Source organism: Osmerus mordax, chromosome 8, assembly GCF_038355195.1.
Source record: "Osmerus mordax isolate fOsmMor3 chromosome 8, fOsmMor3.pri, whole genome shotgun sequence".
In the NCBI taxonomy this organism is placed as follows: domain Eukaryota; kingdom Metazoa; phylum Chordata; class Actinopteri; order Osmeriformes; family Osmeridae; genus Osmerus; species Osmerus mordax.
The window spans coordinates 4,078,684-4,094,419 of record NC_090057.1 but is presented as its reverse complement, the minus strand read 5'-3'; the positions used below and the strand labels follow the sequence as shown (position 1 = coordinate 4,094,419).

At 41.4% G+C, this 15,736-nt stretch overlaps 1 protein-coding gene across 2 annotated transcripts; it reads left to right on the top strand.

The window, feature by feature from the left end:
• Window positions 1–12,407: 12,407 nt before the first annotated feature.
• On the top strand, window positions 12,408–15,372 carry dio3b (iodothyronine deiodinase 3b). Of its 2 annotated transcripts, XM_067242013.1 has the most exons (2): window positions 12,408–12,422; window positions 13,998–15,372. In XM_067242013.1, exons 1-2 carry the CDS (start codon window positions 12,408–12,410, stop codon window positions 14,793–14,795), a joined length of 813 nt encoding a protein of 270 aa, XP_067098114.1. In that variant the 3' UTR covers window positions 14,796–15,372. The 2 variants fall into 2 exon arrangements, with proteins under 2 accessions (XP_067098114.1, XP_067098113.1); XM_067242012.1 differs by lacking the exon at window positions 12,408–12,422 and having other exon boundaries at window positions 13,941–15,372.
• Window positions 15,373–15,736: the final 364 nt, after the last annotated feature.

The window sequence follows — 15,736 nt, the reverse complement described above, 5'->3', positions numbered from 1 at the left end:
ACTAGATCTAGCTAGCTTATAGACCTATGAAAAGAAGGCAAGAAAACCAAATTGGTCAGAGGAGGAACATATCGTGCTTCTGCAGGAATAAAAAAAAAAGAAAGCACATACAAAAAAAAATTTTATCCACAAATAACTGCAAACAAAAAACAACGAATGTAGGACGAAAGTGCATCAAACATAAACTCAAGAAGTTTGGTGAAGCGGTCAAGTCAAGAAAAGAAAAAATATAGCTATATGATAACTTGACTGTCATGCCCAAAAAAGAGAGAACCAATTTCAGGAGGGAGTTCAATAAAACTGGTGATATCAACTTTACTTGTAGGTCTTGTTTACCGGCGTGAGTCTAGGCTAGCTATTTTATTTACAGCGACGCATAAATAGTCTTCATTTTTAGACCGAAGCACAGTATGCTATAGGTGTGGGATGGTTTTATTTATCTCCATGAACTCAGCCATGTTGCGGTAAAGAATAAGTCAGAGTTACCTTAAGTTTTCTTCCTTACTTTGTTTGCTAAGGTCTTTCGTGCAACGCTTTAACAAACTTTAAGGGAATCCTTAAGCATACGACCAAGATAAGGATAAAACCTTAAATACTTAAGGGAACATTTAAGGAAACCTTAAGGAGAAGACTTAAGGGTGCTTTGTGCAACCGATTATATTTTAAGGAAACCTTAACTCTGACTTTAAGGAAAATCTTAACCTAAGGTGTTTTGTGCAACCGGCCCCAGCTCTTTAGAGCAATGATTTTATTACATAGCTTTCAGACTAACATACCTCCATAAATTGCAGAATGTGAAACCACAACCTACATCTTATGGGTGTTGGACTTTGAATACTCCAGACGCTGATCTCTGCCAAAAGAACAGTTAAAAGTCTGGACCCCAGATGAATTGTAAAACACTGACACTGTCAATATTTAGCTACAGCTCTAAACATTATATAATTACAGTGAAGCTGTTAGGTAATAAGATAGTATAACGGTATGTACAATAAACCATCCAAAACCTCTATAGCCTTGTCAATATAATCATGAATGATATTAGTGTACGAAGTGTATAAATATAGTGTGTCTCAACAGCGCTGGATTCCTGGGGTATTCAAAGGTCGGAAAACCTGCTTCAATTCCCTCCTGTCACATCCTCAACTCAATCTGCAAACAAATGGGTGGAGAGGATTACACAACAAGCAGGGCACTATCATCAGTTTGTTCATCTTCCTTGTTGGGTTCAATTCCAAACACTGGCCTCTGTTGTAGTTGCCACAACGACAACAATCCATGTTCCATGCATTCACAGGCTGCATGTGCTTTAAATAAAAATTACAAAAATAATTTATGAATGATGTAATGATGAACTACCGCCAAAACCCACAAGTGCATGGGAGCTGAGAAGGCCCAAGACCCAACAGCCTATAAGAAGCGCATGCAGATTCCTCCCCACGGTCTCTTTCACTGAGGGCACACTGTTGCACCATATACAGTCCTGCAAGAAAGACACTTCAGAATAACATATCAGTATGCATTCAGAACCCATCCATCTTCTCAGTGTGTGACAGGTTTCAGATGGTGTGTTCCAACACAAGATTCCACAAATAAAATGGGTGCTGGAATAGTCATCATGTGTAACATAAGGACTCTTTTTTTTTCTCCCACAGTTGCATAAATGTGTTATCATAACCCCGAACGCATACGAGTTGGCCACTTTCTACACACAGAACTCTTTCTTAGCATCTCTTTCGATCAAATGTCATAGAATTATACATAACACTTAACAGGATGCTGCTATCATAATGTCCTTCCACGGTGGATTAACTACGTTGGTATATTTGGTGTCAGCACAACCTCATGCGAATGTATCAATTGTAGAGAAATCCCCATTCTGACAGGGTGACAGTGTTTACTGGTATGAAGGGCCTTGTGACCCAACTCAGCACTTCAAACACTGAGCAGTCCTCTCCCTTCTCTGACCTGAATACAGAGGCAGCATCTCTTCCCTTTCATCTGAAACCTTGCTCTTAAAGTGTCTTTGATGTCTAATATTCAGTTTGAACTTGAACAAAAAAAAGGTTTTATTTGACAAAAAGGGGTCTTGAGCTCTTTTTGTGATTTTGTTAGGCCTTGCTTATCTCAAAAAAAGTATAGACTGATCCGACTTACCTGACTCACTAGTAGATCAAAAGGCATACTGTGTCTATGTATTTTCAATGATCTGTGTTTCTCTATTTATGGACTGGCCATTGATTTCAGAGTTAAAATTGCAAATGCTATTTTCTTATGGTTACGCTTAGGTTTAGTGTGAGGTCAATAGAAGGGCCGACCCAAACAATAGCGATGAATAATTCATCAATTAAATGCTGGTTAGCAATATGCATTCACATTGCAGACATAAAACCCCTAACCCTGACGGAATTTGCCCACTTTATACAGTATAATCGATAAGCATAGTAGCTCATATAGGTTAGGACAGTCTTTATTATAGGTTTAGATGATTTATCATAGGTTTAGAGCCGCTTGTGGCCAACCCTGGTCCTCGAAAGCCACTGTCCTGCATGTTTTAGATGTTTCCCTTCTCCAGCACACCTGATTCAAATGAATGGTCATTACCCGGCTTCCAAAGAGCTTGATAACAACCCATTCATTTGAAACAGGTATGCTGGAGCAGGGAAACATCTAAAACATGCAGGACAGCGGCTCTCGAGGACCAGGGTGGGCCACCCCTGCCGGCTAGGGATTGTCAAGCAGGACCAACAAATTCTGAAGCACCTGTACTTCTTACAAATGGCAAATAAACTTGAAATGATAGCATGTTGTGTTTACACGAACACATTGTCAAAGGACTGACCATTGGGACACCAATGGTCAGGCTCTCACCTTGTGGTGTGGTGCTCTTGTTCTGATGACACTGTAAGGCTGGCTGTCAACCTGCCCCCATCTCTCATATCCTCAAATCTGGAGTTGCTCGACAGGGTCTCAACTTGATGGCTCTCACACTCCATTGTGTAACTTACTGTGCATTGCTAGTCATATGTTGATTAGTAAGTGTCAAGAAGTGATCTGATTGGTTGCTCTTGTGTATAAATGGAATGGTGAAGCATTGTTCCGTAGATTCTTGATCTCCTGAGACTTTCTCCTCAGCTCTGGCTTGTCCTTGTACTCATTCTCCTTGCTCACCTCTTGCTTTCTATGTGGTTTACGATAATCGTGGTAGTGTAGCTAAGAGTTAACTTTCATTTTGTAAAATGTTTGCCTTTTAATTGATTTCATTCATTGCAGTGTTATTAAATGTTTATTTCATTTTAACCTTACTTTGACCATTCTTGCTCTGATTTAACCCATAGAGTCAAAAAACTGTAATTCTATTTGTATTTGCATTATTTGGTTCATGCTAATACACTGTTCAGTTCATTTTCCTTTAAACCATAAGGGAAATAGGTTTGGTTGTTTGGCCAATATTTAACATGTTACAGCAGTACTATATACAGTACACAGTATATGGAACAATCTCTTGTTTGACATCTTTCCAACCATACATCTGTTGTTGGAAGTGATCACAGCAACCAAGCTGTTTATCACTGGGTGGTCTGGTGCTCAGATCCATCTGTCTCCTCCTCCTTCCTGTATATTGATTGTGTTGCGTTGTGGGTTTCTGAGTTGGCCTATGTGTTTTATGAGTTTGCGTATCACCCTGTTGGCTTTTCACACAAATACCTCAATGTTTTGCAGCCTGTCAAATGCAAATAAACTTAAGATGTTGGAATACGGTTTCTCAGTAGTAAACCAGAGATGAGCATTGGTGTGATGTGCTGTGATGTGCTGTGATGTGCTGTGATGTGCTGTGATGTGCTGTGATTAACAGAAATGCCTCTTTACCATTTGAGTTGAAACACATGGGTCTAGAACACGTGCAGCTCACTGTCTTTTTTGGGGCAAGTGAGAAAGTGGTGGAGATCCAAATCTTCATCTCTGCTATTTATGAGCGCCGCATTTTGTTTAATGAGGCCAGGGTAGCTGTTCCACCACTGAACATGTTAAGAAGGCTTACTTGTTGCTGGCAGAGCGAATTGTTTATATTAAAAAACTGCTTTGTAGGAAAGCAACCTTGGAACAAACAAGACAAGCAGTGCAGCTGGGGTTGGATCAGGTCACCGGGACACAAAAACCCACCAACCCCCCCTAGAATGGGCCTGATGCGTCCACCACCCCCCCCCCCCCCCCCCCCCACCCCCACCCCCACCTCCAAACAAGTTCACAGTCAGAGTCAATCAGCGTTGCTATTTGTGTTCAGATGCGCTCGTCCCAGAAGTGATTACGCTCCAGTGTTCCCTCTCACGTTGATGGAGGAGCTGCCATTCAGAGGCAGACAGAAATGGTTGCCGGAGCCCCTTGAAGTCGCTCCACAATGGGCACTCGCTTCTTGCTGGCATGGGTCACCGCTGAATAAATGGAGCACGGTGGGATTTCAAGCATTTGAAGCACAGCGTCATTCCTGACATGCCAAAGAGAGCGCCCCACCGTGTGAGCTCTTAGTGGAGGGTCGTGGAAGGGGGTCAACCACAAAGCTACTGTTTGTGATTGGAGTGTGTCCGTGTGGCAAGTCTGTCCCATCGTACCACTCTTCTTCACTGGGTTGGGAACACGCTGTGAGTAGGTCAGCGATGTCACTAGGCTATGTTTATAGAGAGCTGGGGGCCCTCAGCATTACGGTAGAGAACGACACGACAATCAGGACATCATTATCTTATTATAAGCCTACAGAAAATGTCACCCACTGACTTGTGACAACAGCCTTCTATGAATCGGAATCAGAACTGCAATCAGAGGGTCATTCATTGAACTTTTTGGCAGATCAAATGAGGAATTATTTGGACGCACATAGGCAAGTGAAGGCAAACATTTAATTCAGTTTACTGTCATTCTGTTGAAAAATGGTATGTAAACAGGAAAAATCTCTGACCTTTATACAGTTACGTATAGGTTTTTTCTGAACAACACATAAATGAAGATATATTTCATATAAATGTATTCCTAACTAAACAACCTTGTTCTGAGATAAAGAACATAAATATTACTCTGAGATCAAATGTTTTAAAAAAAATTACAACCTCAAACTATTATAATATCAATCATTTGAAGCATCTCTTCACAAACATGACTGTAGAGAGTACCAAAGAAAAGCTAATTGACCCTCACACAAGTGTTCATCAAGTAGGAAACTTCCCTGACAACCCAACATCTACAAGCAAAATTCTGCAAAAATTCTGACCACACTGGAAGGAGCCATGTGGCTGTTTTTTGTGTACAGAAGTTGACTACAGAGGCCTAGGGCACTTCTGAAGGTCGCGACCAGATGTGTTCCAAAAAAATACAAAGGTTCTCTGTCAACAATGGTGGTGTCCTCCTGAGCCCTATGTGAACTAAGAATCCATGTGACAAACAACCGCTTGCCCTTGGTGCCCATGGCAGACCTTTCATATTTAACCAGTGTACATCTCAAAGGTTAAATCAATTAGTTGAAGTCACACTTCATATCTATCGAGGTCGAAATGTCCTGGGGCTATCTTGTGACCTAAGAACAAGGTCTGAGTGACGATAACGTGGCGGACTCTCACCTTACAAACCTCTTTCATCCCATGTCATTTACAGTACATTCAAAACATCTGTTAACTTGTCCTGGGGATTGTGCAGTAGTGTACACTGAACGCTCCAGCCTGGCATTCTCATCAGAGTGTAGGAATAGGGAATGTTATTGCGATGCATAAAACTATTCATGTGCTGTATGTAGAGTTACTGAGATGATTATGCAGATGTTTTGTGTCACCTGTGCATGTTACATAAGACAAAATCGAGTGAAGACACTGTAAGGTCAGATAGTGGCTTTCTGGGGTGAAACCTAACCTTTAACGCTAAACACAAACTTTTGTCAAACCTAGTGCTTTTTTGTGTATTATTAAATTATTTGGTTAATTTAATAATGTATTGACTTAGTTTACATGTTTGCGTTCAATGGGGGGAATTTAAATATGCAACCTCTTGATCTGCAGTTAAATGTTCTGCAACTGCGCTATACCCATTAGTCACTTTGGTGTCCTTATTGGATACCCCCTAGTTATGAAACCATCTACGAGGTCTACCCCATATCGGAGAGATGGCATCTACTCAGTTTCAGCACTGGCTGTCCTTTCTGTAGAGCCCTCTGTTCTCAATGTCAATCCATGCGTATTAACCTATCTTCGAAACATGATGTTCTCTGACTAGAACAGTTACCCAATGTTTGTATGTTCTTTCTGGCTAAAAGCCTCTTTCTATAGGAATCTGGTATGGCCAAAGGTTTAATCTTACACTGATTCTCTGTGGTGAAACCAGGTTCTCAGGGTGCAAATCCATACTGTTCAAACGAATTGTTCTTTAAAAAAATTCCTTGAATTCACATGTCAAGCACTGGCACCGTATCATGATAGCCTGTGCAAATTTGCTATGCAGCAGAAACGCACACACATGCCATGGCTCACATGTTACGAGGGTCAGGCAGTGTTGTGATCATGTGTTCATTCTTTAAAAAAGAGGCAGGATGGGGTTACTTTCAATTATTACTAATAATGATAATAATAATATGTTACATTTTATAGCGCCTTTCCGGAGCTCAAGGACGCAATTGACATGCAATTGCCTGTTCTCAACCTGCTTTAAGACGTTCCAATATCTGTCCTAATCTGGATTACTGACACAGCAACCTGAGGGCAGGAGACACATGCACGCACAATCCAGACCTTGGCAGCCCCAACTAGGGCGGGGAGTAAAGGCATTTTGGGGTGAACAACCTGATCTACCCTTTCGATCTTCCGCTCAATGCATCACTTACGTAATTGACTTCCTGTCAATGATTGACAGGTGTCATCCTCAGTGTAAGAGCTGGCAGGGAGTCGTGGGAGTGGCTAGCAGGCTTGCGCTGACCTACAGATAGGAGAAGCAGGCATTTGGAAAGAACACATTGAGAGGTTGGGTATTGCTCAGTAGTTAAAGCACTTGACTGTAAACCAAGAGGTCATAGGTTCAAATCCTACCAGAACTTCTTGCGTTTGGTAAAAGGTTTACAAAATGATTGCGTTATTATAATAAATATTCTATGAGGTGGTTATTAGCTGACGGCAGTAGTTTATAAACTCTTGTCTTGGCCTGCACTGACTTGATTTTGTTGCGTTTTTCTGTTTAACATTCCAGTACAATCCATCAGTCCCATCGACATGTTAAAGATCTGTGTGTGAGTGAGGGTAACCTGATGATACAACAACCAAATCTGAAAAGTTAAAGACTTTAAACAGCTGATGTTACTGTTTAACAGAGGTGACTACCTTGTACAGGACACTGTCCGTTCAGGCTAAATATGAGGACGCAAAACTGTTACATGTTCGCTTGATTTTTTGTTCTGGAAACTTATTTGCTTTTCACAATGTATGCTTCATGTTTTGGCTACCCAATGTTTTTGGGGTTATCTTGTTGTTTATGATCATTGACCTATGCACTTTTGTAAAGCTCTTTCTTGTAAGTCTGCAGATAACATCTGGATAAGAGCGTCTGCTAAATGACTAAATGTGATGTAAACTTAAGTCTCTTTGGATAAAAGAGTCTGCTAAATGAATAAATGTAAACATACTCATGCAGCTCAAGGTTCACACAAGGTGTCCACCTGGAACTGATAAACAGTTCCACATTAGCACCGACAGCAGGGCATCAGGCACTTCTAGTAGGAGTGTCACATGACTAGAAGTAACCCCTTGACCCGGCTTCCATGCTGTAATCCGCTGAGCAATGAAAATAAACATCTCGTGACAACAACAACAACCAACAACAACACACATTCTGAAAAAATGTAGTTAATTTATTCTGATTGCCATAAGGTTCCATGACTTTGTCCGCATAGGGTATTTAACCCTTGTGTTATCTTCGGGTCATTCTGACCCATCAGTCATTGTGACCCACCGTCGTATTGCGACAAATTTACCGCATAGAAAAACAAAGTGAAGCTTTTTATTTTAACCGTTGGGCTGTCTCAGACCCCCCACATTGCGAAAGTTAAAAGAAAATAATTTGTATTTGTTTTTGAATTGGGTAAAATTGGGTAAACACAACGATGGTTCGTTATGAACCTTTGGGTCATGTGACCCGAAGGCAGCACAAGGGTTAAACAGCCCACTCAAAAACGAGTTGCATACGCTTGTGTCAATGAGGCCTACAGGCCATAAATGACAAACAGAAATGTAAAACTTGTAATGTTCACAAGAACTTAAGTTGCTAAAAAGATGTAACACAACATTAGTTGATAATATATGTATTATTATGGAGTTATAGTCAGCTATAATGGGGCGAACACTTTTGACCGGGAACACAAAAGTAGTGAACAAGAAAGGAACAAAAACAGGAGGGTTAAGTAACCCCTATGTTGAGATTCTGGACTATATCCTTAGTGTGTGAAAGATACAAATGAGAAAAAGAAATATACATAACAAAGAGGAAGCCGGAAAGAAAACAAATTCAGATAAAGTAATTACCTGCTTTCTCTCAGTTGTCTTAGATGAAACAAAAATGACGCCTTCAAAAGACAGAGGATTAAGCAATCTGGTCTGCTTCTCTACTCAGACAAACCTGTGAAACAAACATCACATAGAACCAAGCACATTCCTCAAATAAGACTTGTGAATGAAGAAACGCGTCAAGCACAAGTTCAACAACAACATTCATAGAAACGCAGGATCGTTTTTTTAGATGATTCCAGAAACTCCATGAGGTCATCTTCCTCACCAGCTGAATCACTCACTGAGAAGCTGTGTGTCTGACGGTGAGAAAGAGTCCCTGGGTTCAATTCAGGGGAGAAGGAACTCCCCCCGTCCATTTCAGAAGATGATAAGAGGATGTGAAGTCTGAGACTCCCATGAGACAGTGGCCCAGGGACCCCTGATTCAGTCCTTCAATAAGTGAATCTGGCAAAAGGCAACCGAAGCTTGAGTTACCCTAGACCCACAACTTGTCTCATGTGAAAGATTACTTTAGCGGCTGAACTTTAACACAAGTAAGTACTGTTCTTAGCTGAGAAGATATAATATGTGCTAATACAAGAACATGTTTAATGTGAAGCAAAATCAGGAGGTTTCAAACACTTGTTTGTGTATTAATGAGTTAAACAATGGTCTCAACTATGCGTTCACAGTGTGCAGACTAGGATTACAGTGTTATTCTTACTACATCCACATTTCTCCAAATATGGGATGGTCCAAGCGGTAAGAGAATACATTCAAACATAAGGGGCTATTTTGGACTCTGTATCACTTTAATTCCACAGAAAAGTATATTTTTAGTAGTGTGTCGCTATTATCTGGTTATACTAACACAGTCATGTCTTACCATGCCACACTAGTCAGTGCCAGCTTCCTAATTGAGATCACTGTGTAAGATTAACGGACAATTCCTAGAAATCCGTTTCAGAGGAACTTTTTTATACATTTACATTTACATTTAGTCATTTAGCAGACGCTCTTATCCAGAGCGACTTACAGTAAGTACAGGGACATTCCCCTGAGGCAAGTAGGGTGAAGTGCCTTGCCCAAGGACACAACATCAGTTGGCATGACCGGGAATCGAACTGGCAACCTTCGGATTACTAGCCCGATTCCCTCACCGCTCAGCCACCTGACTCCCTATATTTTATAATAAAATCCAACAAACTGATCTCAGTCTTGTCTCTGGGTGTTATCTATCCAATCATTTTCATATCCCAAGAGCAAACCGACATGAATTCTTGTAGTGAATTGAATCAGATCATTAATGATTGAACATAATTGTTGTAAAATAACCTGTAGCTACTCATCAGCAGTTAATTTGAGTTTTACTAGTATCCATCATCACCTGAATGGTGGACACAGCAATGATGTGAGATGAATACTCTGACTGAACAATTATTACTAAGTAGTAATTTAGCAGACGCTATTATCCATAGCAGACACTGGGGGATTTAGGCAAAGTTTTAAATGCAATGAAATATATCTTCAACATCATACATCATGTCAATGCACACACGTTTTTCATGTAAAGTCAGGTGGGATTCAGGTGGCTAAGCGGTTAGGGAATCGGGCTAGTAATCTGAAGGTTGCCAGTTCGATTCCCGGCCGTGCAAATTGACGTTATGTCCTTGGGCAAGGCACTTCACCCTACTTGCCTCGGGGGAATGTACCTGTACAACAAGTGACAATATCCCTTAATTCATAGAAACAGGACGAACTTGGGGAACCTTAGACATTAAAAAGGTGTTTTTACTCGCATCAGACTGAGGACAAAAGACGTGCGAGGGAGGGTGGCGTGTCAGCCTTCTGCTGAGGCTTCCATCACGGCTAGACCACAACCTTGATAGCACGATTAGCCCGAGTGGGACTTGATGGTTGCTTAGGAACCGCAAGCCTACTCAACGGCATGTGAAATCTAAGAGACACAGTAGCATGTTGACTCTGGCTAAAGGAATATTCAGGGGGGGGAGGGGGCCGGTGTGGGGGGGGTTCAACAAATGTTCAAAGAGAGTTATATTTAGGATTCATTTACAGAATATAGCTTTCTCTTTTCTGTACAACTGACCCTCAAGTTTAGAGAGCAGTCATGACAGTGTGTGTGTATGAATGCATGTATGAGTGTGTGTATGAGTGTGTGTGTGAGTGTGTGTATGTGAATGTGTGTGTGTGTGTATTGTGTTGTATTGCTCTCTGGCTGGCTGGTGTACAGTGGTTTCTGCTGGATCTCCCCCACTCTGCTTGCCTCCCCGCAGGCTCTGACTGGGCTGTTTATTCTTATTCTCGGTTGTCCTTGCATGACCCGCGCTGCAATGCCAAGCACTGAACTGAGTCTCATGAAAGTAACTGGGTTGGGAGCCAGTCATTTATTTCAGAAACAAAAACAACCAGGCAAAAAAACTCAATCAAGAGTCGGGCTACCAATATAATTCCAATAAGCCCTACATCTCAGACGCATGATCCAGAATGTGGAGAAGTAGTGGTGAGACTGACTGGTGCGAAAGCCAGCTTGCAGAGATTTACTGGGTTAGGGTTAGTCGGCTCTCTCCCCTTCTAAGGCTGTTTTGCCTGGGATCTGCCGTAGGCTTCAGGCTATGCTGTACTCAGCCAGGCTGAAGGACACCTCGTCCCGACACGTTTCAGACTACTGCTCAGTACCAGCTGAGTTTATCAGGTGGTGAGACACAAGACACTGAGTCCTCAGAAGATGATGTTGTTGCATGGTCATGGCCGTTATAATAGTGTAATATGTCGAGCAAACCCCACGGAAATGGAAGTACATTTGAAGGTAACACTTTACATTACACTGTCTAGTGCAATTACATGGTTAGGGACAGTGTTGTAAGAACTGTGCATGTGTCTGTTAATGTTGGTCATGGACATATAAAACAGTCCGAAACTACAAATTAGATAATACTATTGTCAACAACAAAAAAACATCTACTCCTGCCAGAGTGTACACTGTGGTTATCAGGTTGAGTTTAGTGAACTGATTGAGGGTCCCCCTCATTGATGCCAGCTGACATTAGAATAGATCTCACTTCACTTGTCAGTCTGGCACCTCCATCAACTGTAAAAGACACAGAAAGCGGCATATACTGTGAGTGTGCGTCTGTGTGCGTGTCTGTGTGTGTGTGTGTATAGGCCTATATAATTGACCAGGAAAACGTTAATAGCATATTTAAAAGGGTTCTGTTGATATGTTCATATATCATTGAAGTACGTATGTTATCAAGTTCTAGCCCGATCTTAGACATTTCTATTCGAGGCTTTGCCATAAAAAGAAGAAAGAAAGAAAATGGCGATGTATAAGCGTGCGCAATACAAAAGACGTAGCGGTAGAAATCATAATGATTTTAGCATTTTTGTGTACATTTGAAAAATCATTTACAAGGTAAGTCACTTAATTGCGATGTGTATAGAACAAGGTGCTTAGGTGTTCGCGGCTGTTAGACATGGTAGTGGACATCTGGTTTCGGGCAAAGCATTTGCGAAATCATTTGTCTATCTTCCTCTAACAAACAAAAAGGTAGTTCAACAGTCCAGGATGGGACAGCAGATAATGTCGAGATGGTACCCTACAACCTAGGTTGTTTGACCCACGTGTAAAGGGTAGATACAGCATAAACTTAATTGTAGAACCTGGCTCTGTGAACAACAGTACGACGCATTAATTTATGCCACATGTTTGCAGTGAGATCAAGAGACAAAGCTACCACCACCACAACCTTGTCCCAATTTAGAACCATAAAACCTCAATAAATTCATGGTTGAAAGACATTCGTGGAGAAATCTCGACCATTAAACTGGTGACTGGTGGACCAGAGGCCTGTTCACCATTTTCAACCATTCATCGGCATGCAACTCGTGCATGCATAGTGTGGCACTTGGAGGGTGTATTAAAAAATAAACAAGAAATGCACTGCAAATAGTGATAACCTATATATGGCCTACGTATGCACAAATTTCAGCAATGTGCAGCCATTTAATGTGTTGAAGCAAAAACATATATATTAGTCCTTAACCTAACGTCAACTCATCGCAGCCTATTGTTCGCTGCAATTTATTTTATTTAAATCAAAATGTGTTTTATCCAGATCGTTCCAAAAATCTGAAATAAAGCATTAAAAACGGCGCTTTGCGCTCTCAGTGCTTCGTTACGCATTTTCAGGACAACTGCAAAAAAAAACAATGTAGAGCTTTTCCCATGCTTCTATTATAACCCAATAACATAACTCTGACCTGTTATGCTTCCATTTGAAACTAGGCTGTCATATAGGCCTACATAGATCAGTCCAACCCTTACATGTATTCATTAAAGATATTTTGTTTAATTTGATCTCTTTTGAAGTATTAATAATGATCGGCCCAAATTTAAAGAGTTTATTCACCAGCCGTCATAATGGTACACCACACTACGCTACACTACAATCCTTGACATAACTGTATAATCCTTACGCTATACCTTTCCTTACCTTGCAACACCATCAAAATCGGAAGTTTGTACATGATTATAACTGTTCCAATCTTTTTACTCTCCAAAACATCTACGTTCTTACATATAAAATTGAAACGGAGAGGAAATGTGTGTGAAGAATATCGGGAAGGGTAAGTGACCTAAGATAACCCGTTTGGTTATAGCCCATTCCTCTGTGACTCGTATGCGCGAGCGCCGACTAGTGATCACAAATGTGTAAGCAAAAAAGGGACAGGGGATAATGTTTACTTACAGTTGGAATAATATCTCACATATTATAATACTAAGATGATAATTAGCAAATTGCATGACAAACGGAACTAGTACCTAATGTAATCGACCTGGAATAATGTAGTTATAATAATGTAATTATTGGAAATAATTTTGATAAATTGTTAAAAACTACACGTTTTATACATGAATAACAAAATAGGCCTATACTGAATAGCCTCACTAAATCTAAATAGCCTTTGAGTGCAAATTCCAAATATATTAGACTATTGATGTCGTCGTAGTCTAATTTGTATCTGTTTAAGCAGGGTAACAGCCTCTTCACATGTGGAACCGTAAACAATTCTCAAGGATTCAGGCCTCTAGAATTTCCCATAAAAAACGTGAATTCTTTGGTAAACCTAGTTATCTTTTTCAATTGCATCATTTCCTAGAAACTGATTGGGATAAGTGTCTGTTTCAGACGTGACAAGTTTCTCTCTCTCTTCCTCTCTCTTCCCCCCTCTCTCTCTCTCTCTTTCTCTGAAGCGCAGAGTTGACGGGAGGTAATCCCCACCATGTGAGGGGGCGGTGCGGGCTCTGGAGGGCGGAGGCGTGTTGTTTTTTATTCAAATCCTAGCTGTTCCTATAAAAAGGCAAACTCAGAACGTCAGAGAATTTCATCCGATGAGGAAAGGTGACTGATGCGATTGCCTTTTTGCTTGCCCGGCTGCATCCCCTCTGCAGGCACCAAGATGCAGGAGACTGCAGGTGTCCAAATGCTGAGGGCTTTAAAGCATTCAGCCCTTTGCCTGATGCTACTGCCACGCTTCCTTCTGGCAGCGCTCATGCTGTGGCTCCTAGATTTTTTGTGCATCAGGAGAAAGGTGTTGCAAAAAATGGGAGAGCAGACTGGCGGACCTGACGACCCGCCGGTGTGCGTATCCGACTCGAACAAAATGTTCACCCTGGAGTCTCTCAGAGCCGTGTGGTACGGCCAGAAATTAGACTTTTTCAAAAAGGCGCACCTTGGACTTTTTGCGCCCAACACTGAAGTGGTACAGCTTCAAGAGCAAAAAAAGGTTCGAATTCTAGACTACATGAAAGGGAGGAGACCGCTTATCTTAAACTTCGGGAGTTGTTCTTGACCACCGTTCATGACGCGCCTTGCCGCGTTTCAGCGCGTCGTCAACCAGTACGCGGACATTGCCGACTCCCTTCTGGTGTACATAGAGGAGGCGCATCCGGCGGACGGCTGGGTGAGCTCAGACGCGCCCTATCAGATCCCCAAACACCGGTGTTTGGAGGACAGACTGAAAGCGGCTCAGCTGATGCACTCGGAAGTGCTCGGGTGCAGCGTGGTGGTGGATACTATGGACAACTCGTCCAACGCTGCATATGGAGCTTATTTCGAGAGACTCTATGTGCTGAGAGAGGAGAGAGTCGTGTACCAAGGGGACCGGGGCCCAGAGGGATACCGGATTTCTGAGCTCAGAAACTGGCTCGAGCAATACAGGAATGGTCTCCAGAATTCCAGAACAGTGGTGCTCCACGTCTAATTTATCATTTCCAACTGCCAACATCCATCCCAGTGCGCGCTAAGTGTCTACAGTGACGAAATATTAAGATGCTGCTGTAAACTGTTATCACTGCACACAGCCTACGTTGTTTTGCTCCAGTGTCCATCAGCAGGAATATTCAGCAAATATCATGTTTAAAAATGCGAAGTTCTAGGTAGGCCTATAGCTGTTCTGTTGTGCGTGTCTTGCCCGCGCTTAGTCGTTCGTTTTTGTCTGGAGCTGTCAAACTGATATAAACCTGTTCAAATATTCACTATTCATAAACCATTCTATGATTATGAGCATTTTATTTTTTATACCGTGTGTGGGTGGGTGGGTGTGTGAGAGAGCGAGTGTTTGAGATTGAGAGAGTGAGCATGGGAAACAGTGACTAAAGCTAAAACCTTCTACTCCTGTGTTCTTGTGAAGTTCGGCTTTTAAAAGGTTCAGCCAGAAAACCGATACTGATGTTATCAACACCGGAGTATTTGGCGGTCAGCTGGAGTTTATCCCTAATGAAAAACTGCCAAACTTGTAAATTGTAAATATATTTTATTGAACAGATATTTTTAATAAATGTTAGAACACATATTGATCTATGATTCTCATGCCTGAAACACCTGCTTCTTTACTCCTTGTGAGATCTTGACATAGAATATTTCAAACATACAGTGGCGACAGAGTATGAATCGGCCGGGGCGTAGGCTTCCATAGCTAATCTTTAAATTATAAAGCAATTTACTTTAATTTATTTTCTAAAAAGCGATGGAGACAATTTTGACATAGTCTAATATGACAACGACACAATCTTTCGAATTCGAATGTGGTGTGGAATGTGGCCTAAATAGTCTAGATTTAATTTATTGGTTGATCTTACATAGCAATTAGGCTATATAATAGCAGCCTATACATCTGTACCTTATCACTGGGCTCAGTTTTCC